The sequence below is a fragment of the Schistocerca americana genome, chromosome 4 (genome assembly GCF_021461395.2).
Source record: "Schistocerca americana isolate TAMUIC-IGC-003095 chromosome 4, iqSchAmer2.1, whole genome shotgun sequence".
NCBI lineage: Eukaryota > Metazoa > Arthropoda > Insecta > Orthoptera > Acrididae > Schistocerca > Schistocerca americana.
In genome coordinates, this window is record NC_060122.1 from 554,192,762 (window position 1) to 554,219,240 (window position 26,479).

Genomic DNA, 26,479 nt, shown 5'->3' on the forward strand with positions numbered 1-26,479 from the left:
CATACCGGCTCTCGCGTTAATCCGCTGGGCAGATTCGATCCGGGGCCGGCGCGCCTACCCGAGTCCAGCAAGCAGAACATTAATGCTCTCGGCTATTCTGGTGGGTTTACGTGATTCGTAGAGTATATAAGTAAAATCCGTTCATTTTTCTCGTTCCCAGAGCAGAGGGGAGCGTGCAGTGCGAGACCTGCAGCAACTAGGACAGCTGACTACAGCATTACGACGATATCGTCGTCGCTTCTGCTGTACAAAGTAGAAGGTCGCAGGACAATGAATAACTTACATATAAATGGTGTACTTGTTGAAAAAAAGTGTATAAATCGCCAGTACCTATTTAGTGTGTCTATAGTACATGAAGTTTTAAAACGTCTATGATTGAATATCGAGAAGGCGTGCTTTCCGACATGCCACGCCATGATTTATGGCGCAAAACAAGAGACTTTGAAAGTACTTCTGTTTATTGCTGTGACAAGTAACTGTTATTCGCTGCTTAACGTTGTTTGAAGGCAGTGTGAAATACGACGAAATTGGACAAACAGTTCGAATATTTGAGTTGCTTCAGCTCCAAATAAAGATTTGACAGTTTTTTTCATGTTATCTTAAATATGAATGTCTACTGATTATGGCTTCAAAACCGAGGGAAAAAAAAGAAAATAAGGGAAAATTTAAAAGAAGTTACATACAAAGCAAAAAAATTCATTTATAGGGCCATGAGGAGGAGGAGGAGAAGAGGAAATGTTTAAATGGCACTGATGTTAGGAGCTTGTAATTTGACGTAGGTACATTTCAGCTGTAGTTTTAGATGCATGCTGTAAACAGAGTTGCCTACACTGCCAGTTTGCTGTTTTGAAAAACGCAACCAAGGTTACCAACTATAGAGCTTCCTTTGTCATCCTTTCACAATAACGCTGACAATTACCAACAAGACACTAGATTTTATGAATGGTTTGTATTTACAGTTTATTCTCATTCCCCTTCATTTACACAAATCTTTCATTGTCTTGTTTAATTCGTTCTTTTGGCACCACATTAAAATTTAAGTATTTGCCGCCCCAGAAACCTGGTGCCCTGGACGGTGGCACGGTGCGGCCCCCATCCCCCTTGAGCCGGCCCTGACTACAATGTATCTTACAGTAAAAGTTTAGTTCTTTGCTATCCTTTCTGATGTTGAAATTTTTGCGCGCAACAGTGCAGTTTTGTCACAGGGCAAAACAAAAATTGCAGAGTGTAATCAAATTTAATCAGGTGATGCTGAGAGAATTATGCCAGCAAATGAGACGTTAGAAGTAGAAGAGTTTTGCAGTTTGGAAAGCAAAATACCTGATGATAGCCGAACTAAAGGTATAAAATTCAGATAAAATGCAGACCGGCAGCAGCAAGAAAGACTTATCGGAAAAAGGAAAATACGCTAAGATCAAGTGTAAATGTAAGTGGTAGGACTTCTCTTCTGAAAGTATTCGCGTGGAATTCATCCGTCTATAGAAGTGACACGTGAACACTAAACAGTACATACTAGAAAAATGGAAGCTTTTGAAATGTGGTGGTGAAGAAGATTTAATGGGTAAATCGAGTAATTTAACATCTTTTGTTAGGTCACTTGCAGGTTTTACCACAAAGAACTTGACAGGGTGGGGGAATACGCAATGAGTTTAGGAAACAAACATTCTCTGTTTGGACTGGTGCACACTGTGGTGGTGAAAAGGAGTCCCTCAAGTGGTGAGGACTCCGCAGCTGTAGCACAGGCGGCATCATCTCATGATAACGTTCAGGTATGCAGCCGGTATTTAAAAATATTTTGGTTATCTTTGGCAATGGTGATGTAAGAACAACGTCATTCATCAAACCGAGGAATGGACCGTCGGCCTCTTACCTCATCATAACTCACAACGGAAGTCAACAAAGCTATTGTTAAGATCTGATTCAAACTTATGCGCGATGCATCGTGCATTTCAGAAAGCTCATTCCACAAAGAATAGTGACCAGCAGTCCTATTGATGAGCTATCAGAAAACACTGGAATCAGCTTTTATTCGGCGCCCCTTTCAGATTCTTCCGCGAGCTCTGATCTACTAGCGATCAAAGAGAAGGCAAGTGTGTGACCACAAAGCTAACACGTACGGCTCTGAGAAACAGAGTAAAGGCACGAAATAATTCAGATTGGATAGCAGAAATTCTCAAATGCCTTTAAATACCACCTGCACATTTTGTATGGACACACAGCAAGTGATACTCATCCCAATGTTGATACCCTCTAACGTGTTTAACTGCAGGCTCGTTCATTCGTTGATCGTGTTCCCAAAATTCCATCACGAAGGGGAACCTTTAAGGACGTGGAACGAGTCGATGTATACAGTACATTAACGTAAGACAAAGACATCACGGAAATTTAATGCGTATTCTGTATTAAAAATTAACTATCACTGTACTGCTGAATGCTATTTATGGAAAGATAACCCAAATTTAATCAAGTATATTAGTATGGAAGCTACTACTTCGGGAAAAAGAATACTGCTTTCTCATGTTTACTACAGCACGTAGCTGCTCTGTAGACGCGAATACCAGCTTATGACATTCTTGATTACAATGGAATTTTTCAAAGAAAATGCCTTTTTTTACATTTTAAATACTAAGGTTGTTTACAGCATATCATTTCTTGTCATACGTGGTTAAGTGCCAGACAAAGACTTCAATGATGTAGGGTCTGCTCCATGGACAGTTCTATCTGACACTTTTCCCTTGTTTCACCCCTTGCAATTCCTGTTACTGTAAAAAATGTCCAGTTGCACCTTGGTTCGAAATTTACACCAAATTGTAGGCCTCCCTAACATTAGCTCTTATACGGTTGGAGGAAGGCGCTAGAATAGCACCCAAGGACCTTGCCTAATCGTCTAGCAGAGCGTTTCTCAACCGTCGTCTTTCGACACATTGGTGTGTTGCAAATACGTGTCAGAGGTGTAACGATACGTTTAACGTCTTCTAATCTTCCGCATATAGAATATCTAGAACACACAAAAATTTATCCGCAAAACGTTTCTTGCTGTAGCCCAATTAGCAAGAAATTGCCCATCATTATATGTGACTACAAGCATTTAAACTTGTATCGTATCGTAATAATTACACAGGATGAATCACCTAAAACTTGCACCGCAAATTTTGCGGGATTGGAAAGTGCTATTCATGTGCGTTTTTAACAGAATGGATTGATAGTCAACTGATTGTAATAATACTTACAAAGTATATTTTTTGTGCAAACATACACTTTTTTAAAAATGGAACAATGCCTATTGACATTAACAAATTAAAGTAGGGTAAATATTAACGTCAGTGGTGTTTGCTCCAGGATTTTAGGGCGGGTCGTTTATTATGAAAAATTCCCACACACACACTTCTACTATACATGTGTGAGCACACACTGCAGAACAACATAAGTGCATACACTAGTTATGTGGATTATGACAGGTAACAAGACAATTGGCCATCACAAATTGTGTTCAAAATGACCATCGGCAGTGGCAATACACGCTTCCAGTCTGGTATGGAACGAATGCTGCACACATGCTATAGTTGGAGGCAAGAACAATGGCGATCGAGTTTAGGTTTGTCCTGCGCACCTACGTCACGTATTCTCCGAAAGCCAATGAGCTTTCAGTATATTTTGAGGCCTCTGCTCTGAATGCCGTAGCTAATGCGAGCATTAAACGTTATCGTAGAGAGTTGTTCAGTGAATTTCGATTCCATTTGTTGCGAAATGTCATCGCTGATTGTGGTGGTAAACGATAAATTCTGTACAAGCAAGCGAGACAGACAATTTGCAGAATATACGCTTTATTCATGTCGAAAGTATATGCATGCGCTTACCGCAACTGTCGCTTGGAATGGTCAACAATGCAATCCAAAAAATGTTCAAATGTCTGTGAAATCTTATGGGACTTAACTGCTAAGGTCATCAGTCCCTAAGCTTACACACTACTTAAGCTAAATTATCCTAAGGACACACAAACACACCCATGCACGAGGGAGGACTCGAACCTCCGCCGGGACCAGCTGGCCGACCGCGGTGGCCGAGCGGTTCTAGGCGCTTCAGTCCGGAACCGCGCTACTACTACGGTCGCAGGTTCGAATCCTGCCTCGGGCATGGATGTGTGTGATGTCCTTAGGTTAGTTAGGTTTAAGTAGTACTAAGTTCTAGGGGACTGATAACCTCAGATGTTAAGTCCCATAGTGCTCAGAGCCATTTGAACCATTTTGGGCCAGCTGCACAGTCCATGACTGTGTCAATGCAATCCCCGTCCGTGCCTCGACATGCGCGAGCAGCCATCGTTTGTGGATCGCACTATAGCATTTCAGCGCAAATGTCCGAACAGAATGCAGTAATATGTCGTTGCGTAACATCGGTTGACATGATCGTTCCTGTCATTAATGTTAATAGGAAGATAAGTTTTGTAGAGTTGTTGGTCATTAAAATAGATGGTATGTCCTTGGAGACAGCCTCTTTTAGCTTTTCCCACAGAAAAAAAGTATACAGGCGTCAAATCTGGGGAATGTGTCGGCCAAGGTACAGCTCCTCTGCGTCAAATCCGACGATGTGGAAACAATTCGTGAAGACATGCTGCAAGTACATCGTGCACTATGGGCTGGACAGCCATCAATTTGTTACCACAGATTCTTCCCTGTCTGCAGAGAAGTGTCTTCTAGTATCTGTGGAAAATAGTCCGGTAGGAGGCTGCGATACTTGTACGCCTATAACCTGATGGTTCACTGTCCCACGCTACACGTTTACACTCCATAGACGCTAATGTTCCACCTGATGAAGCCAGCAGGGATTGTTAACAGGCCAATAGTGCATGTTTCGGCGGTTTACCTATCCTGATTGGTAAATGTGGCTTCATCATTGAACAAGGTGCATATCATGTATGATGTATCACATCTGGAATATCCTGCCTTAACGCGCATGTACACAAGTTAACACGATTCCCATAATCGTTTCCATGCAGCTGCTGATGGAGAGAGAGGTGATAGTGATGGAACCTATGTCGATGAAAAATGCGTAGGACACTTGTCTGACTCATGCCACTTCCTCGTGCAATTGCGCGGGACCTAAAGTGCGGATCAACTGCAACAGCACCGAGGAGATTAATTTCCCCCTCTTCTGTCGTCACCTCTGTTACGTTGTCTAGGTTTACACTACTACTTTCACGTAACTGGTTGAAGAGGTTGATACATAATGGCCGCGACGGTTGACATCTACTGGGATATCTTGCTGCATTCACCGTACAAGAACGAACTGCATTCTTCCTACACTCTCCATACACCCTGAGAATGTCGGCTTTTTCTGCATTGGTAAATCCCATCGTCCACTCACGACCTACTGCTTGAACAGTCACACACTATCAAGTCGGAGTGCACTCGAGGAACACACAAACACACTGTAATCAAACATGACAACACCTTACCTAGCAACTACAAAGGTGGAATGGCACAAGCCAGTGTCGATGTGGAAACTTCTCAAAATACGATACCTCGTAAACGACTCGCACTAGAATCCTGCAACAAACATCACTGACATTCTAAGTTAACCTACTTTTAGTCTGTTAATGTCAATAGGCATTGTTCCATTTAAAAACTGTATATTTGGACAAAAAATACACTTTCAATATATTATTACAATCTTTTGATTCGCTAACAATATGAGCCCCTGACTACCAATCCATCCTGTAAAAACCGCTCATGAATGGCACTTTCTATTTCCGCAATGTTTGTGGTGCAAGTTCTAAGTCATTTACCCTCCATTCAACTCTAAAACAAACGATCCCTCATTCCTTGAATAATCTTCGCCAAGAAAGTCGCATGTTTTGTGGCTCGTGACATCCTTTGATCCTTTGTCGGCGTGTTTGCCATTATCTTTGACTCTTTGCCGGCATTGTCGGCTGTGTCCGTAAAACATGTCGATGGACACTCAACGTAGATTTCTAGAAATTATAGATTATTCCTCTTCCACTTATCTGTATGTGTAAGAGGACCGACATCAACTTCTCAGTCGTTCATATTTTCGTAATCAGTCATCGCGTGTCTTGTTTTGCTGCGCGGTACAGTTTTATACTATTTTCAGTAGTTACATGCGTTTGCTAGTTGCTAGCGCGCTCTTTTAATCATGGACGGAATTGTGATAAGGAAAAAGAACGCCTTAGATGCCAACACCTCTTCTACATATGAGGAGAGTGGAGGTGGACATAGTAACATTCGAAAGAGAGCAGAAATGTGCCGTCTGCGTATAACACTCCAACGACCCCCTTAAAGTCAATTAAGACAGAATATCATAATATGAAAGCTAAGTTCAAGGTGATGTTAGTCAGAGATAACTTTTTTGTGGAAGAGAGTTGTAAGTGCAACGAAGAAATTCAATGCGCCTACAACACTCTTTCACAGAAGAAGTCGCTTGCTGGCTCTTGTCCTGTAAAGACGTGCGAGAACAATTCTTGTCTTAGTTATTGAGAGTACGAAACGCGCCGAGATTGTTTTGCGTTCAGAAGTGTTTCTTGCGTGACGTGATTCACGAACTTCGGAAACTGATTTTCTAAGCAGAGACAGGAACTGATAGACGCGTTTAACCGTGCATAAAGGGTTAATTGAACTTTATTGACGAAACTAGTGAATATTGGACTTGACTTTCAAATAGTTGGAACTAAAAGAAGAGTGGATAGTATATCAAAGGACTACACTCAATTAGTCTCGAGTAGGACACAATTACACGACTTCACGAAGATAATACAATTACGCTGAAGAGTCAAGTTGTCGTGTCAAGAAACTTAATTTTAATAGAACTGACCTTACCAACCAACTGCGTGTGCGTGTGGTGCGAAAGTTATAAAGTATTTAGTGGCCAAGGAACAATAAACTGTTCGTTCCAAGTGAAATATAAAGCGTGGACTACATTATTAAGTGATTTAATCAATGATAGTTAACCAACGACTGTTCAGCAGGGACAATTTAATCTGAATATCAAGCTACCTACTTCATTAATTGAAAAGAGAACATTTGAACATTTTTTTTTTTAACATTACGGCGTAGGTTCACTCAGGCGTGATCAAAGAGTATCTGTGGATCTCGTTTCATACAGGTTCAACAACTCCGTAGCAACGAGCCAACAACGTACGAGAAGACTGATATTGACAATGTTTCCTTGCAATTGATGGTGTGTACTATGCGGATGAGATAAGATTTAACAACTACTGCATATCCGGGCAATGAATCATTCAATCTTAAATCAGAAGAAGCATCCATCGAACGAGTTCGCATTTCTGTCTCCCGTTCGCCAACGGGGACCTAGGTCATCGCGCATCATGTCTCAACTCCACTGCGAGAGCTGTGGCAGTAGCAGCTCTACGGCGTCGACAACATCAGCACGCGGTTGGAGTGCGGGGACGCCACACATCCGTCATCTGTTAACCAGGAAAACAAAGTCAGGGTCAGTCAAGGTCCAGCATCACCGAAACTATGAAGAAGAATCCATGAATTTCGGGTTTATGTGCAAATGCGAGGAGGGCAAGACTACACCGAAATGTTCCGTGTGCGGCACAGTGTTGTCAAGTGAGTCAGTGGTACCTCTCAAGCCGAAAAGGCATTTGGAATGAAACCGCGAGAGTATTTTCAGCGTTGTACCCGTCACGCATCCATTCAAGATCTGTCATGATGGAAAACGAGTAAGGCTCTCAGATATAGCCCTATTGGTATCATGCAAAATTCCTGAAATGATTGGCAAGAAACAGAAACCATTAACATCGACGAAGAGGTTATTTTACTGGCATGTACAGAAATTCTTGCTACTATGTTGAGACCTGAATCAGTTGAATAGATTTCGAAAGTACATCTGTCAAATGATACAGTTCTTCGGCGCATTATTTCAGTTGATATTCAAAGTAACGTTGTGGAAAAGTTGTTGTTGTTGTTGTTGGTGTTGTTGTTGTTGTGGTCTTCAGTCCTGAGACTGGTTTGATGCAGCTCTCCATGCTAACCTATCCTGTGCAAGCTCCTTCATCTCCCAGTACCTACTGCAACCTACATCCTTCTGAATCTGCTTAGTGTATTCTTCTCTTGGACTCCCTCTACGATTTTTACCCTCCTCGCTGCCCTCCAATGCTAAATTTGTGATCCCTTGATGCCTCAGAATGTGTTCTACTGAGTGATCCCTTCTTTTAGTCAAGTTGTGCCACAAACTCCTCTTCTCCCCAATTCTATCCAGTACCACCTCTTTAATTATGTGATCTACCCATCTAATCTTCAGCATTCTTCTGTAGCACCACATTTCAAAGCTTCTATTCTCTTTTTGTCTAAACTATTTATCGTCTATGTTTCACTTCCATAAATGGCTACACTCCATACAAATACTTCCAGAAATGACTTCCTGACACTTAAATCTATACTCAATGTTAACAAATTTCTCTTCTTCAGAAACGCTTTCCTTGCCGTTGCCATTCTACATTTTATATCCTCTCTACTTTGACCATCATCAGTTATTTTGCTCCCCAAATAGCAAAACTCCTTTACTACTTTAAATGTCTCATTTCCTAATCTAATTCCCTTAGCATCACCAGACTTAATTCGACTACATTCCATTATCCTCGTTTTGCTTTTGTTGATGTTCATCTTATATCCTCCTTTCAAGACACTGTCCATTCCGTTCAACTGCTCTTCCAAGTCCTTTGCTGTCTCTGACAGAATTACAATGTCATCGGCGAACCTCAAAGTTTTTATTTCTTCTCCCTGGATTTTAATACCTACTCCAAATTTTTCTTTTGTTTCCTTTATTGCTTGCTCAATATACAGATTGAATAACATTGGGGAGAGGCTAAAACCCTGTCTCACTCCCTTCCCAACCACTGCTTCCCTTTCATTTCATGTCCCTCGACTCTTATAACTACCATCTGCTTTCTGTGCAAATTGTAAATAGCCTTTCGCTCCCTGTATTTTACCCCTGCCACCTTTAGAATTTGAAAGAGAGTTTTCCAGTCAACATTGTCAAAAGCTTTCTCTAAGTCTACAAATGCTAGACACGTAGGTTTGCCTTTCCTTAATCTTTCTTCTAACATAAGTCGTAAGGTCAGTATTGCCTCACGTGTTCCAACATTTCTACGGAATCCAAACTCATCTTCCCCGAGGTCGGCTTCTACCAGTTTTTCCATTCGTCTGTAAAGAATTCGCGTTAGTATTTTGCAGCTGTGACTTATTATAGTTCGGTAATTTTCACATCAACAGCTGCTTTCTTTGGTATTGGAATTATTATATTCTTCTTGAAGTCTGAGGGAATTTCGCCTGTCTCATACATCTTGCTCACCAGATGGTAGAGTTTTGTCAGGACTGGCTATCCCCAAGACTGTCAGTAGTTCTAATGGAATGTTGTCTATTCCCGGGGCCTTGTTTCGACTTAGATCTTTCAGTGGTCAAACTCTTCACGCAGTATCATATCTCCCATTTCATCTTCATCTACATCCTCTTCCATTTCCATAATATTGTCCTCAAGAACATCGCCCCTGTATAGACCCTCTATATACTTCTTCCACCTTTCTGCTTTCCCTTCTTTGCTTAGAACTGGGTTTCCATCTGAGCTCTTGATATTCAAGCAAGTGATTCTCTTTTCTCCAAAGGTCTCTTTAATTTTCCTGTAGGCAGTATCTATCTTACCCCTCATGAGATAAGCCTCTACATCCTTACATTTGTCCTCTAGCCATCCCTGCTTAGCCATTTTGCACTTCCTGTCGATCTCATTTTTAAGACGTTTGTATACCTTTTGCCTGCTTCACTTGCTGCATTTTTGTATTTTCTCCTTTCATCAATTAAATTCAGTATTTCTTCTGTTACCCAAGAATTTCTACTAGCCCTCGTCTTTTACCTACTTGATCCTCTGCTGCCTTCACTATTTCATCTCTTAAAGCTACCCATTCTCTTCTACTGTATTCCTTTCCCCCATCCATGTCAATTGTTCCCTTAGGCACTCCCTGAAACTCTGTACAACCTCTGGTTCTTTCAGTTTATCCAGGTCGCATCTCCTTAAATTCCCACCTTTTTGCAGTTTCTTCAGTTTTAATCTACAGTTCATAACCAGTAGATTGTGGTCAGAGTCCACATCTGCCCCCGGAAATGATTTACAAGTTAAAATCTGGTTCCTAATTCTCTGTCTGACCATTATATGATCTATCTGAAACCTTGTAGTATCTCCAGGGTTCTTCCATGTATACAACCTTCTTTCATGATTCTTGAACCAAGTGTTAGCTATGATTAAGTTATGCTCTGTGCAAAATTCTATCAGGCTTCTTCCTCTTTCATTTTTAGCCTCAATCCATATTCACCTACTAGGTTTCCTTCTCTTCCTTTTCCTACTGTCGAATTCCAGTCACCCATGACTATTAAATTTTCATCTCCCTTCACTACCTGAATAATTTCTTTTATCTCATCATACACTTCATCAACTTCTTCATCATCTACGGAGCTAGTTGGCATATAAACTTGTACTACTGTAGTAGGTGTGGGCTTCGTATCTATCTTGGCCACAATAATGCGTTCACTATGCTATTTGTAGTAGCTTACCCGCACTCCTATTTTTTTATTCATTATTAAACCTACTCCTGCATTACCCCTGTTTGATTTTGTATTTATAACCCTGTATTCACCTGACCAAAAGTCTTGTTCCTCCTGCCACCTAACTTCACTAATTCCCACTATATCTAACTTCAACCTATCCATTTCCCTTTTTAAATTTTCTAACCTACCTGACCGATTAAGGGATCTGACATTCCACGCTCCGATCCGTAGAATGACAGTTTTCCTTCTCCTAATAACGACGTCTTCCTGAGTAGTCCCCGCCCGGAGATCCGAATGGGGGACTATTTTACCTCCGGAATATTTTACCCAAGAGGACGCCATCATTTAACCATACAGTAAAGCTGCACGTCCTCGGAAAAAATTACGGCTGTAGTTTCTGTTGTGTCTAGACAAGACAGCCTAGACACAATGAGAGGAAGCCGAAAGGCATGCGCTTAAACTCACGCAGGCTGGCGTGATGTCTGAAACAGGATACGTAATGAATGCTATAAAGAAAAGTGTGTAGCTTCTGGAATACTTAACTTTAATCCACATTTGTAGAACATCGCTCTTGATGATACATTAATAGAATCTCGATATCAATTGAATACGGCGCCTTGCTAGGTCGTAGCAAATGTAGCTGAAGGCTATGCTAACTATCGTCTCGGCAAATGAGAGCGTATTGGTCAGTGAACTGTATCTAGCTACGTCGGCTGTACAACTGGGGCGAGTGCCAGTACGTCTCTCTAGACCTGCCGTGTGGTGGCGCTCGGTCTGCTATCACTGACAGTGGCGACACGCGGGTCCGGCGTATACTAATGGACCGCGGACGATTTAAAGGCTACCACCTAGCAAGTGTCTGGCGGTGACACCACAGTTTCCCCTTGCTTTCAGCCGTTCGCAGTACCACGACAGCAAGGTCGTTTTGGTTAGTGTTACAAGGCCAGATCAGTCAATCATCCAGGCTGTTGCCCCTGCAACCCTCTTCAGGAACCACACGTTTGTCTGGCCTCTCAACAGATACCCCTCCGTTGTGGTTGCACCTACGGTACGGCTATCTGTATCGTTGAGGCACGCAACTTAACAACACGCAATTTGTTCTTCACTTAGATGAAAGCACTGACATTTCTGGTAAAGTTAAATTGTTATCTTTTGTGAAATTTGATTACGGATCACAAATTTTTGAGCAATGCCTGTTTTGTCGAGAACTGGAAACAACCACCACTGGAGCCGATATATTTGCTGCTGTTGAGAGTTTGTAGATAACGGTCTCAAGTGGATGGATTGCATTGCTATATGCACTTATGGCATTGCTGCAGTGACAGGAAAAACAAAGGCGTTTCTAAGTTTTGTGAGGAATAAAAGTCCAAGAGTAATAAAAACTGATTTCTTTTTATACAGAGCGACTTCAATAGTGAAGTCGTTTCGGTGACGCCATCCAGACGATTGTTTCACTTATTAGTATGTAAAAACTCGTGCTGTAAAGTCGTGAATGAAATTAGTGCAGATCATAAATTGTTGTTATTCCACAGCATAAGCCGTTGGCTTTCCAAAGGAAAAATACTTACCAGAGTCAACGGCGCCAATAACGAGAGTTGTACGGGAGAAGAGGCAAGACATGATGGAGTATTTTTAATCTTTTTAAAGACGAATGACGGCTTTTAAGAAGCCATGAAAAGAAATTTCAGTTTCGATTCTGTTAAAAACCTGCGTAACACCGAGTTTTCAATCATTTTCTTGAAAGAAAAACACCTGACTCAGCATATTTTTTCCTTTTCCTGAGATCTAGCCACTACCCTCCCCACTTGCCACCGGTCATGGGCGCCCCTGAATAGAGTTCTAGAATTTAAAGATGAACAACTCGCATATTTTGGAAACTAATGATAATAAGTTTGATTACTGTGAATGTCTTAAAAACACCGTTTGGTGCGCTGAGCTGAAGTGCCTCCCCGATATTTTCAACAAACTTAATGCCTTGAAATAAGTATGTGGGGACAGCATGAAACAATCACATCACAAAGTGATACACTCAGTGCATTTTCGTAATAATAATAATAAAAAAATAAAAAAACTCGCCCTTTGGATCTCGGTCATAGCAGAGAACGATCTAAATGCTTTTCCAGTTAAGGGCTACCCCATCAAGTGAGCTGAATACTGAAGAAATGACAGATATACGAACACACTGAAGGGCAGCTATCTGAGTTGCAAGAAGATATATCCAAATATTTTCACTCGACACTCTCTACTGGCTAGGAGTGGTTGACTGCACCTGAAGAGGGAAACGTATCCAGAACAGAACTAAACAGCTCCGAAAAAGACCAACTTATCGAAATGTCATCTAACACAGTTCTGAAATCGAAATTTAAAGAAAATTCTCCCGATTGTTTGGGTCTCAATCAAAAATGAATATCCGCATATCGTGAATAAAGCAAGATCTGTTTTACTGCACTTATCAACGTCCTTCTTCAGCGAGTCTGGATTCTGTGTGTTGTAGAATACACCGTAAAACGAGGCTACAGGTACCTCCTTGATGGGGGCTGCAAGAGCGTGCCCGTCAAGAGTTTGTCCACACATAGATCCACTTTGCAAAGAAATGCTAGGGACGAGTATCTCAATAGCTTTATGTTTTTTTATACTTTTGATGTTAACTTTTATTTTTTATGTTCCTGCTTAAGAGCATAAATTACTTTGATGTTCACATGTTTTTATCCAAGATTCTTACTTACTTAGTTTGTGAGATTTGTATCTCATGGTTGTCCCGTAGCAACAAAATATGTATTCTGCAGTTTTTTATGTTCCTGCTTTAAGAGTAATAAGATTCTTTTATTGCATGCCTTTTGTTTATGTTCATTTGTTCCTATTCAAAAGTTTTATGTAATAAATTTGTAAAATTTGCATCTCACAGTAGCGCCACAATTTAGAAATCATCTTGTATGTACTTTACGTGATCACTTTTTTGCATCTAGGAACGAAATCGCATGCAGAGCTGTCATCATAGTCAAAACCACTGTCAAATCACCTTCATTTACTCACAAAATAAGTCCCGCAGATTCCATGTGATAACTGCCCAATATAAAAGAGGAATCACACTGCCGGTATGGTATCTGCCTACGTTGTAGCTAAGAACTATTTCGAAACAGCTGATCTGAAACTTACAGTGTCTGCGCACGTTTACTGCATGTCTTGTGACAAATTCTGGCGCTATCAAGAAAAGATGGTGTGTAAAATAATGGTGCTTCAAGAAGTTGCAGATTTGATAAGAGACGCAAACTACATAATTACAATCATTCTGTGTTGTCTCCATGACGCCTAAGGATTTTCGTGATGCGACAAGCACCTGGACATTAACATTTTTGAAATCTGTAATCTCTCTTGGAACGGAAGATAATTATTTCTTTCCTAAGGGTACTCAAATTCAATGGCTTGAAAATATGGAAGAAAATTATGATTGTGAAGTGGGTACATTCTTTGGACACCATTATTGATATTGGATCTCTTCAGCCTCTCGAGCGCAGAACATTGTTAGTTATCACAGGCTGAAAAAATAAAATAAATTTGTTTGCGAGGCGGTCATTGTATTCCCCTTCGGCATAACTAGTTCAAGTAAATCTAATACTTATTCTTAAAACTCTTGTCATTCAGCTTTTCAGTAAAATGTCTTTAACTAGCTCAGAGTTTTTTTTGCCCACCTCTAACATCTAACTTTTTTTGACTTAAAAAAACTTTCCCAAATCAGCAGCTCAGTAAATGGACAGATGAATCCAAAGACGGCTGTACGTCTCTTGAACGTGATCTACATGTAGTATGTCCCTAAACCGTAAACAGGAATGAGATTAACGTCAAAGCGCACAAGATGGTGTTAAGCGATAGATGAATAAATGTGTAGCGGATAGCTGACATCATAGGAAAATCAGAAGAAAGATCATAGTCAATTTTACATACCGGTAATGAATTAACGGTGAGAAATCTATTTTGTATTTGTTGAATGCAGACCAAAATCACACTGCAAAACAAAGCTATCAAATATTTAGAGCGCTAGAAAGGAGAAAAGTTGATTTTGTGCACAGGTTTCTTACTGCGGATGAGACACCGACTCAAGGTAATACGGTGCAGAAAACACTGAACTCGCTTTCAAGAGGAGAGCGATTCTTTTATCTCTACCGCCATTCTGATTTGGTTTATCCTTTCCGCTAAAATATGAGGACGGTTCCTTAAGAAAAGACACGACCGACTTCCTTGTCCGCCTCTAAATACGTCGTCGAAAGCCTAGACTGAAAAAGGGTCATTCAATGGAATAAAGTGTCCCGCCCACAGTGGCGCATAACTGAGTACAATCAAATAGCCTGTAATGAAGCTGTTTGGTACAATGAAGTACAGGTTTTTTAGAAGCTCTGTGCAATTCACCAGTTTGGGCACCTGCCTCCCACTTGTTCCCGTATCTCGAGATGTTATTGGAGGATAGGTCTGTAATGCGGTGAAGTTATGATAGCCGCTGACGGATATTTTCATCCACTAGAAGAAATCTGAGTGAGTTTAGCTAGAACGGAATCTACAACGAAAAGTAGGTACATTTTAACTAAAATAGCGAAATAGTTTTTCACTGCAAATACCGGTATCGTTCAAGTCCTTGCCGTAGCATGGCACCGATATCTTACCGATATACTGTAAATTATATTGCTTTCATTCATTAACAACTGGAACTGTTATAAATTTATAGGATAAAAAAGTTCATACCAACTTTCTAGAGTGCATAGTATATCTCTTGATATTTACCTTTTCCTGTGTAGCTCAATATCATTTTTGTTATATATTCATTATAAAGGTGCTGTAGAACATACAACCTTCCCAATAATCTTTGTGCCACTATTTTTGATCTTGTTGAAATTATCATAGCAAAAATATCGTTTCTGTAGTTACAATTTGCATGCCAGAAAGGAAATGAACAAAATAGAGAAGTACCGGTACCGTAAACGATAATCCACAGTATCTGGTCAAAATTTAATTCCAATAACGACGGTATTTTTGCAAACCAACACAAGGTTTTTACCATAAGGTTAGTTAACAGTACGCAAAATTTGGTTGTTTCTAGTGTAACACCCAAGCTGCGAAAACAGAGCGCTTTATAGCGTTACAGGTTAAGATTACTTGTATTTTAACGCCAAATCAATCGATATGGAACTTTTTTTCTCTCCTTAAGATATTATTCCACGCACTGGTTTGGCACGCTATTTACACATAGCAACGTGCGGCCATGCCTCTTTCTTGTTTAAGAAACGCACATGGGTTTGATGCGAAAATCTTACCTTCAGGGCTACGTTGTAATCGTGCGTCTCCGGCAAATTTCGCCTGACGTCTGGCATCTGTTAACATGGGAGAAACGGACCAGAATCACGTGTCACGGTGACGTCACACGTGTGTTTGTTGGCCACATTGCGCTAAATAGATTGCAGTTGCACGAAAATGATAGTACTCGTTCCACGTAATAGCGACACAACACAAGAGTATGTGCGTTTAGTAGCGAAGTGGTGTCGAGTAAATAACTTAGGTTGGCTAAAAGGAATAAGTATTTTTGTCGAAAACGTCTAACACTAGTTTTCACATTCCGGTACCTTCATGCACTTTGTTTGGTGACAAACCACATTCATTACCTAGGGATGTAAAGTTACCTAACCCGTAATACATCATACGGACAGCAGTTGCTTGACAACACGGATAGAATTACCGATACTCGAGGGCATCGTTCGATTGTGTATGAAAAGTTATTCTGGGGCAACTCCTCTTTCGGAAAGAAACGGTATTACATTTCGGCGTCGCTTGTGCTCAACAACAATCATTTTGTCTGATTCAGATATTGTAATTTCAGGTTCCTGATATACGAATTCAATATTGATGTTTGTTTGAAATAATTAATGGTTCTTCAGATTAGAAGAAGCAAATATGAATGTTGTACAGCTTGAAAAGGTATCTCCATTACATTAACGAAGTAACTGGTAATTTGTTTTGAGAAAGTTTATCAACTGTCCAAGGAAGCAAAATCTATAAAATTCATATTATTACCACGTGGATAAACAAATACGGTACCATAAATAACATAATTTTTTGTGCTAGTGAGAATTTTAGTACATTCGTAGTATCCTTAGAAACAAATTCTGATCCAATATCATATTATCAAATAAACATATACCAGGACAGAAGGAACAGTTTCATATACCAAAAGATGTGACAATTTTTGGGCTCTGCATCTTCATTAACATTGCAGAACATACTACCATGTACAATAAAATACACAGAAAATACAGGCAGATACAGAAATAAATTACAGCTACTAAATCTCGGACACTAGGCCTATTTGGTGCACAACAATTTTTGAAATCTAGTTAATACGAGAGGGACTGTTCCCAAAGAAGAACATCTTCATACCTGGTACTTAAAATACACCTGGAGGCAAAATGTGTACCGTGTCGTCGTCGTTTTCGCTGCCTTCAGTCCAAAGACTGGTTTGATGCAGCTCTCCATGCTACTCTATCCTGTGCAAGCCTTTTCATCTCCAAATAACATTGCAGACTACATGCTTCTGAATGTGCCTATTGTATTCATCTCTTGGCATCCCTCCACAATTTTTAAGCCTCACACTTCCCTCCAACACTAATTGGTGATCCCTTGATGTCTCAGAATGTGTCCTATCAACTGATCCCTTCTTTTGATCAATTTGTGCCACAGATTTCTTGTCTCCCCAGCTCTGTTCAGTACATCCTCATTAGTTACATGATCTACCCATCTCATCTTCAACACTCTTCTGTTCCCTTTTTGTCTAAACCGTTTATTGCCCATGTCTCACTTCCATTCATGGTTACACACCAGACAAATGCTTTCAGAAAAGACTTCCAAACACTTAAATCTCCAATGATGTTAGCAAATTTCTCTTTTTCAGAAATTCTTTTCTTGCCTTTGCCAGTCTACATTTTATATCCCCTCTGCTTTGGCCATCATCAGTTATTTTGCAGACCAAATAGCAAAACTTATCCACTGTTTTAAGTGTCTCATCTCCTAATCTACTTCTCTTAGCATCACCTGATTTAATTTGACTACATTCCATTATTCTTGTTTGGCTTTGTTGATGATCATCTTATATCCTCCTCTCAATACAATGTTCATTCCTTCCAATTCTCTTCCAAGTAATTTTCTATATCTGGCAGAATTACAATGTCATCAGCAAACCTCAAAGTTTTAACTTCTTTTCCCTCAAATTTAATCCCTACTCTAAATTTTTCCTTGGTTTCCCTTACTGCTTGTTCACTGCATTGAATAGCATTAGGGATATGCTACAACCCCGGCTCACTCCCTTCTCAACCACTGCTTCCCTTTCAAGCACTTCAATACTTCTAACTGCCATCTGGTTTCTGTACAAGTTGTATATAGCCTTTCACTCCCTGTATTTTGCCCCTGATACTATCAGAATTTCAAAGAGAATATTCCAGTCAACATTGCCAAAACTTTTCTCTAAGTGTACAAATGCTATAAATGTAGGTTTGCATTTCCTCTTATTTAAGCCATAGGGTTAGTATTGCCTTGTGTTTCTACATTTCCCCGGAATCCATACTGATCTCACCCAGGGTGGCTTCTATTAGTTTTTCCTTTCTTCTATAAAGAATTCGTGTTAATATTTTGCAACCATGACACAGTAAACTGATAGTTCGGTAGTTTTCACACATGTCAGCAACTGCTTTCTTTGGAATTGGAATTATTACATTCTTCTTAAAGTCTCAGGATATTTTGCCTGTGTCATACATGGTGCACACCAGATGGAAAAGTTCTGTTATGGCTGGCTCTCCCAAGGCCGTCAGTAGTTCTGTTGTTTCAGAGCTCTGTTAAAATTCTTATCGCAGTATATTACCTCCCATCCCATCTTCATCTGTGTCCACTTCCCTTCCTATACTATTGCCTTCAAGTTTATCTCCCTTGTATAGACGCACTATATATTCCTTTCAGCTTTCTCTTCTTTTGTTAGTATGTACTCGTTTCCCATTTGAGCTCTTCATATTCATACAGCAGCTTCCCTTTTCCTCAAAGGACTCTTTAATTTTCTTGTAGGTGGTATCTATCTTTACCCTAATGAAATAAGCTTCTAAATCCTTACATTTGTCCTGTAGGCTCTCCTTTTTAGCCATTTTACATCTCCTGTCAATCTCATTTTTTAGCTGTTTGTAGTCCCTTTCACTGCTTCATTTGGTGCATGTTTATATTTTCTCCTTCCATCAATTAAATTTGATATCTCTTGTGTTATCCAAGGATATCTACATGCCTTGTCTTTTTACCTATTTATCCTCTGCTGCCTTCACTATTTCATCTCTTGAAGCTACCCATTCTCTTCTACTGTATTCCTTTCCCCCATCCAAGTCAAACATTGTTCAATGCTTCCTCTGAAGCTCTTAGTAACCTACGGTTCTTTCAACTCATGTCTTTAATTTCCTACCTCTTTCCAATTTCTTCAGTTGTAATCTACAGTTCGTAACCAGTAAGTTGTGGTCGAAGTCCACATTGGTCCCTGGAAATGTCTTACATTTAAAATTTTGTTCAGAAATATGTCTTAAAATGATATAATTAATCTGAAACCTTACAGTGTTTCCATGTATACAACCTTATTTTATGATTCTTAAACTAAGTGTTAGCAATGATTAAATTATGCTCTGTGCAAAATTCTACCAGACAGCTCCCACTTTCATTCCGTTGCCTGAGTCCATATTTACCAACTATTTTTCCTTCTTTTCCTTTTCCTACTGTCAAATTTGAATTGCCCTCGCAATAATTAAATTTCCATCTACTTTAACTATGTGAATAACTTCTTTTATCTCACCATACATTTCTTCAATCTCTTCATAATTTGTGGAGCTTGTTGGCATATAAGCTTGTATTATTGTGGTAGGTATGGGCTTGACGCCTATCTTGGCTACAATAATGTGTTCACTATGCTGTTTGTAGTAGCTTACCCACACTACTATTTTCTTATTCATTATAAAATCTTCACCTGCATTACCCCTATTTGATTTTTTATTTATAACCTCCCCCCATGAACCATGGACCTTGCCGTTGGTGGGAGGCTTGCATGCCTCAGCGATACAAATGGCCGTACTGTAGGCGCAACCACAACGGAGTGGTATCTGTTGAGAGGCCAGACAAACGTGTGGTTCCTGAAGAGGGGCAGCAGCCTTTTCAGTAGTTGCAGGGGCAACAGTCTGGATGATTGACTGTTCCGGCCTTGTAACACTAACTAAAATGGCCTTGGTGTGCTGGTACTGCGAACGGCTGAAAACAAGGGGAAACTACAGCCATAATTTTTCCCGAGGGCATGCAGCTTTACTGTATGGTTAAATGATGATGGTGTCTTCTTGGGTAAAATATTCTGGAGGTAAAATGGTCCCCCATTCCGATCTCTGGGCGGAGACTACTCAGGAGGACGTTGTTATCAGGAGAAAGAAAACTGGCGTTCTACAGATCGGAGCATGGAATGTCAGATCCCTTAATCGGGCAGGTAGATTAGAAAATTTAAAAAGGGAAATGGATAGGTTAAAGTTAGATATAGTGGGAATTAGTGAAGTTCAGTGGTAGGAGGAACAAGACTTTTGGTCAGATGATTACAGGGTTATAAATACAAAATCAAATAGGGGTAATGCGGGAGTAGGTTTAATAATGAATAAAAAAATAGGAGTGCAGGTAAGCTACTACAAACAGCATAGTGAATGCATTATTGTGGCCAAGATAGACACAAAGCCCATGCCTTCTACAGTAGTACAAGTTTATATGCCATCTAGCTCTGCATATCACGAAGAAATTGATGAAATGTATGATGAGATAAAAGAAATTATTCAGGCAGTGAAGGGAGACAAAAATTTAATAGTCATGGGTGACTGGAATTCGAGAGTAGGAAAAGGGAGAGAAGGAAACATAGTAGGTGAATATGGATTGGGGGTAATAAATGAAAGAGGAAGCCGTCTGGTAGAATTTTGCACAGAGCATAACTTAATCATAGCTAACACTTGTTTCAAGAATCATAAAAGAAGGTTGTATACATGGAAGAATCCTGGAGACACTAGAAGGTATCAGATAGGTTATATAATGGTAAGACAGAGATTTAGGAACCAGGTTTTAAATTGTAGGACATTTCCAGGGGCAGATGTGGACTCTGACCACAATCTATTGGTTATGAACTGTAGATTAAAACTAAAGAAATTGCAAAAAGGTGCAAATTTAAGGAGATGGGACCTGGATAAACTGACTAAACCAGAGGTTGTACAGAGTTTCAGGGAGAGCATAAGGGAAGAATTGACCGGAATGGGGGAAAGAAATACAGTAGAAGAAGAATGGGTAGCTCTGAGGGATGTAGTAGTGAAGGCAGCAGAGGATCAAGTAGGTAAAAAGACAAGGGCTAGTAGAAATCCTTGTGTAACAGAAGAAATATTGAATTTAATTGATGAAAGGAGAAAATATAAAAATGCAGTAAATGAAGCAGGCAAAAAGGAATACAAACATCTCAAAAATGAGATAAACAGGAAGTGCAAAATTGCTAAGCAGGGATGACTAGAGGACAAATGTAAGGATGTAGAGGCTTATCTCACTAGGGGTAAGATAGATACTGCCTACAGGAAAATTAAAGAGACCTTTGCAGAAAAGAGAACCACTTGTATGAATATCAAGAGCTCAGATCGAAACCCAGTTCTAAGCAATGAAGGGAAAGCAGAAAGGGGGAAGGAGTATATAGAGGGTCTATACAAGGACGATGTACTTCAGGACAATATTATGGAAATGGTAGATGATGAAGATGAAATGGGAGATACGATACTGCGTGAAGAGTTTGACAGAGCACTGAAAGACCTGTTTAATAAGTCACAGCTGCAAAATACTAACGCGAATTGTTTATAGACGAATGGAAAAGCTGGTAGACGCCGACCTTGGGAAAGATCAGTTTGGATTCCGTTGAAATGTTGGAACACGTGAGGCAATACTGACCTTACGACTTATCTCAGAAGAAAGATTAAGGAAAGGCAAACCTACGTTTCTAGCATTTGTAGACTTAGAGAAAGCATTTGACAATGTTGACTGGAATACTCTCTTTCAAATTCTAAAGGTGGCAGCGGTAAAATACAGGGAGCGAAGGCTATTTTTCACTTTGTACAGAAACCAGATGGTAGTTATAAGAGTCGAGGGGCACGAAAGGGAAGCTGTGATTGGGAAGGGAGTGAGACAGGGTTGTAGCCTCACACCGATGTTATTCAATCTGTATATTGAGCAAGCAGTAAAGGAAACAAATGAAAAATTTGGAGTAGGTATTAAAATCCATGGAGAAGAAATAAAAACTTTGAGGTTCGCTGATGACATTGCAATTCTGTCAGGGACAGCAAAGGACTTGGAAGAGCAGTTGAATGGAATGGACAGTGTCTTGAAAGGAGGATATAAGATGAACATCAACAAAAGCAAAACGAGGTTAATGGAATGTAGTCGAATTAAGTCTGGTGATGCTAAGGGAATTAGATTAGGAAATGAGACATTTAAAGTAGTAAAGGAGTTTTGCTATTTGGGGAGCAAAATAACTGATGATGGTCAAAGTAGAGAGGATATAAAATGTAGAATGGCAACGGCAAGGAAAGCGTTTCTGAAGAAGAGAAATTTGTTAACATTGAGTATAGATTTAAGTGTCAGGAAGTCATTTCTGGAAGTATTTGTATGGAGTGTAGCCATTTATGGAAGTGAAACATAGACGATAAATAGTTTAGACAAAAAGAGAATAGAAGCTTTGAAATGTGGTGCTACAGAAGAATGCTGAAGATTAGATGGGTAGATCACATAATTAAAGAGGTGGTACTGGATAGAATTGGGGAGAAGAGGAGTTTGTGGCACAACTTGACTAAAAGAAGGGATCACTCAGTAGAACACATTCTGAGGCATCAAGGGATCACCAATTTAGTATTGGAGGGCAGCGTGGAAGGTAAAAATCATGGAGGGAGACCAAGAGATGAATACACTAAACAGATTCGGAAGGATGTAGGTTGCAGTAGGTACTGGGAGATGAAGGAGCTTGCACAGAATAGAGTAGCATGGAGAGCTGCATCAAACTAGTCTTTGGCCTGAAGACCACAACAAGAACATTTATAAACCCATATTCACCTGACCAATAGTTCTGTACCTCCTTCCACCAAACTTCATTAATTCCCACTATATCTAACTTCAACTTATCCATTTTCCTTCTAACAGTTTCTAACCTACCTGCCCAATTAAGGGATCTAACATTCCACACTCTAATCTGTAGAATAACAGTTTTGTTTCTCCTGATGAGAACTTCCTCCTGAGGAGTCCCTACCTGGAGATCTGAATGGGGAACTATTTTACCTCTGAATTTTTACCCAAGAGCACACTTTCATCATTTAACCACACAGTAAAGCTGCACGCCCTCAGGATAAATTAGAGTTGTAGTTTCCACTTGCTTTCAGCTATTCGCAGTACCAGCACAGCAAGGCCATTTTGGGTGATGTTACATGGCCAGTTCAGTCAGTCATCCAGATTGCTGCACCTGCAGTTACCGAAAAGGATGCTGTCCCTCTTCAGGAAAGACAGGAACGAGTGAAAAGCAATGAATATAGTATTGTGAGGGAGGGTGACCCGTAAATATATGAGTATGTTTTTGAGAGTGTATTGTAGTTTAAATGTAGTGTAATTATGTTTGTAATACGCTTGTATTTCAGAATAATGACAATATTATGAAAAGGTTAGATTGTTACTCGCTATATAGAGGAGAAGTTGAGTTGCAGACAGGCACAGATAGAGAGAGAGAGAGAGAGAGACAGTCCGTGTGTGTGTGTGTGTGTGTGTGTGTGTGTGTGTGTGTGTGTGTCTCGAAAGTTCATCATTCATTTTCAGTGCATATAAATTCATGTCTGTTTCATGTAATTCCCTTGTGCTATAAGCTACACTGTTGAAAAATATTTTGGTAGCATATAAAATATTATTTTTATGTTTGTTACTTGAGTCCAAGGAATGTCTAGTAAGTTCCTATTTATGGTACAATGTAAGTGCACATCCAACCTACTTTCATACTCCTGGTTATTCTGTTTAGCAGGCACCAGTACTTTGAGTATGTAGATCTTGAGGACTGCAAGTATCTTTATGTTCCACAAAGTATTGTTTACAAGAAGTTAATTTGTTTGTGCCATATATACATCTGATGGCTTTCTTCTGCCAGATAAGGACCTCTTTTGCCCTGGCAGAGTTTTATCAAAGAAGTATCCCAAAATGTCTCATTTTGTCATAAAAAGAATAACAGATGCTATCTGTACTCCACTGTCTCTACTCGTAAATAGGATGTTTATAGATGGGACATTTTTAGACTGTTTGAAACTTGCCCATATATAAAAAATGACACAAAAATTCACCCCAAAATTACAGACCTACAGCAGTAGTATCTATAATTTTGAGAACTGTTGAAACATTAATGAAAGACCAATGAAATGTTTTTTTGAGTATAACAACCTCGTCAACAACAAGGGTTCCTAGTTGGGCTATTAATAATTACAGCAGAACAAAAAGTTGTATTATCAGCACTACATGGGTTTGAAAATAGGCAGAACACCTAAGCTACTGTAGTAGATCTCACTATCACATCTCTCACTGTCTCACATAGGATTTTGATTAAGAAAGATGAAACATATGGAATAACTGAAACAGAACTAACATTACTGAAATCATATCTGGCAAATGGAAACCAGATGGTTGTTATAAATTCAAATAATAAAGCTGATCTTATGAAAGTAAAAAATTGGATTCTGCAAGGATCCGTGTTGGGACCTTTCTTATTCATTGTCTATGTGAATGATCTCCCCAACTTACTACCCTATAAACCTTTGACGTATGTTGATGGCACAACTTTAATCACATCACATAATTCTGTGAATGATGTCAAACAAGTGAGCTACTCTGAGATGGAAAAGGCAGCTCAGTGCTTCCAGAAAAATGGACTGACATTTTCGGTCAGAAATATTAATAATGGACAGAATCACTCAATTAAATTGTTAGGCATCTACCTTGAGACACCCACTCAGAAAATCTCTGCAGTAAATTGGCAAGAGTTTTATATATCTCAAGGAAACTGAATGATCATATAAGTAAAGAGCTTATGCTTATGGCCTACTACATCTTTTTCCACATGCACTTACATTATGGGATACTTCTTTGATAAAACTCTGCCAGGGCAAAAGAGGTCTTTATCAGGCGGAAGAAAGCCATCAGATGTATATCTGGCTCAAACAAATTAACTTCTTGTAAACAATACTTTGTAGAACATAAAGATACTTACAGTCCTCAAAATCTACATACTCAAGGTACTTGTGTGTGCTAAACAGGATGACCAGGAGTATGATAGTAGGTTGGATGTGCACTTACATTGTACCGTAAATAAGAACTTACTAGACATTCCTTGGACTCAAGTAAGTAGCGTAAAAATAATCAGTGTACCTTATAGCACAAGGGAATTACATGAAAATATATTTAAAATAGTGTTAGAGACAATAATTACACTACACTTAAGCTACAATACACACTCAACAACATACTCATATATTTACAGGTCAACCTCCATCACAATACTATATTCATTGCTTTCCATACATTCCTGTCTTTAATGAAGGAGGACAGCACCTTTTTCAGTAGCTGCAGGTGCAGCAATCTGGATGACTGACTGAACTGGCCATGTAACATCACCCAAAATGGCCTTGCTGTGCTGGTACTGCAAATGGCTAAAAGCAAGCAGAAACTACAACTGTAATTTTTCCCAAGGGCATGCAGCTTTACTGTGTGGTTAAATGATGAAGGTGTGCTCTTGGGTAAAAATTCAAGAGGTAAAATAGTTCCCCATTCAGATCACCAGGCAGGGACTCTTCAGGAGGAAGTTCTCATCAGGAGAAACAAAACTGATGTTCTACGGATCTGAGTGTGGAACGTTAGATCACTTAATTGGGCAGGTAGGTTAGAAACTATTAGAAGGGAATGGGTAAGTTGAAGTTGGGTATAGTGGGAATTAATGAAGTTTGGTGGAAGGAGGGACAGGACTACCGATCAGGTGAATACGGGGCTATAAATACAAAACCAAATAGGGGTAATGCAGGTGAGGACTTTATAATGAATAAGAAAATAGTAGTGTGGGTAAGCTACTACAAACAGCATAGGGAACACATTACTGTAGCCAAGATAGGCATCAAGCCCATGCCTACCACAATAACACAAGCTTATATGCCAACTAGCTACATAAATTATGAAGAGATTGAAGAAATGTATGGTGAGATAAAAGAAATTATTCAAATATTTAAAGGAGTTGGCAATTTAATTGTGAGGGAATTCAAATTTGACAGTAGGAAAAGGAAAAGAAGGAAAAATAGTTGGTAAATATGGACTCAGGCAACGGAATGAAAGTGGGAGCTGTCTGGTAGAATTTTGCACAGAGCATAATTTAATCATTGCTAACACTTAGTTTAAGAATCATAAAACAAGGTTGTATACATGGAAGAGACCTGGAAACACTGGAAGTTTTCATATTGATTATATCATGGTAAGATATATTTCTGAACAAGATTTTGAATTGTAAGACATTTCCAGGGACTAATGTGGACTCTGACCACAACTTACTGGTTACGAACTGTAGATTACAACTGAAGAAATTGGAAAGAGATAGGAAATTAAAGACATGAGACCTAAATAAATGGGAAGAACTGTAGGTTACTAAGAGTTTCAGAGGAAGCATTGGACAATGTTTGACTTGGACAGGGGGAAGGAATACAATAGAAGAGAATGGGTAGCTTTAAGAGATGAAATAGTGAAGGCAGCAGAGGATAAATAGGTAAAAAGACAAGGCATGTAGATATCCT

General features: G+C 39.6%; 1 protein-coding gene and 1 long non-coding RNA gene across 4 annotated transcripts in view; one reads left to right on the forward strand and one right to left on the reverse strand.

Annotated features, from left to right (window-relative positions):
• The window catches only part of LOC124612353 (UDP-glycosyltransferase UGT5-like), a 150,137-nt gene that overhangs the window by 70,441 nt on the left and 53,217 nt on the right, over window positions 1-26,479 (reverse strand). The window contains exon 1 of one of the 3 annotated variants that reach the window (XM_047140506.1): window positions 15,878-16,017. The exons of the other annotated variants lie outside the window; for them this stretch is intronic. Within the exon in view, the coding sequence (XP_046996462.1) occupies window positions 15,878-15,934 (57 nt within the window). The 5' untranslated portion in view covers window positions 15,935-16,017. Of the gene's footprint in view, window positions 1-15,877; window positions 16,018-26,479 lie in introns of those variants that run through there. 3 annotated transcript variants of the gene reach the window in all.
• Window positions 15,015-26,479, forward strand: part of LOC124612354 — a 61,741-nt gene continuing 50,276 nt past the window's right edge. The window contains exon 1 of the long non-coding RNA XR_006979533.1: window positions 15,015-15,135. This is a non-coding gene — a long non-coding RNA (uncharacterized LOC124612354). The remainder of the gene's footprint in view (window positions 15,136-26,479) is intronic.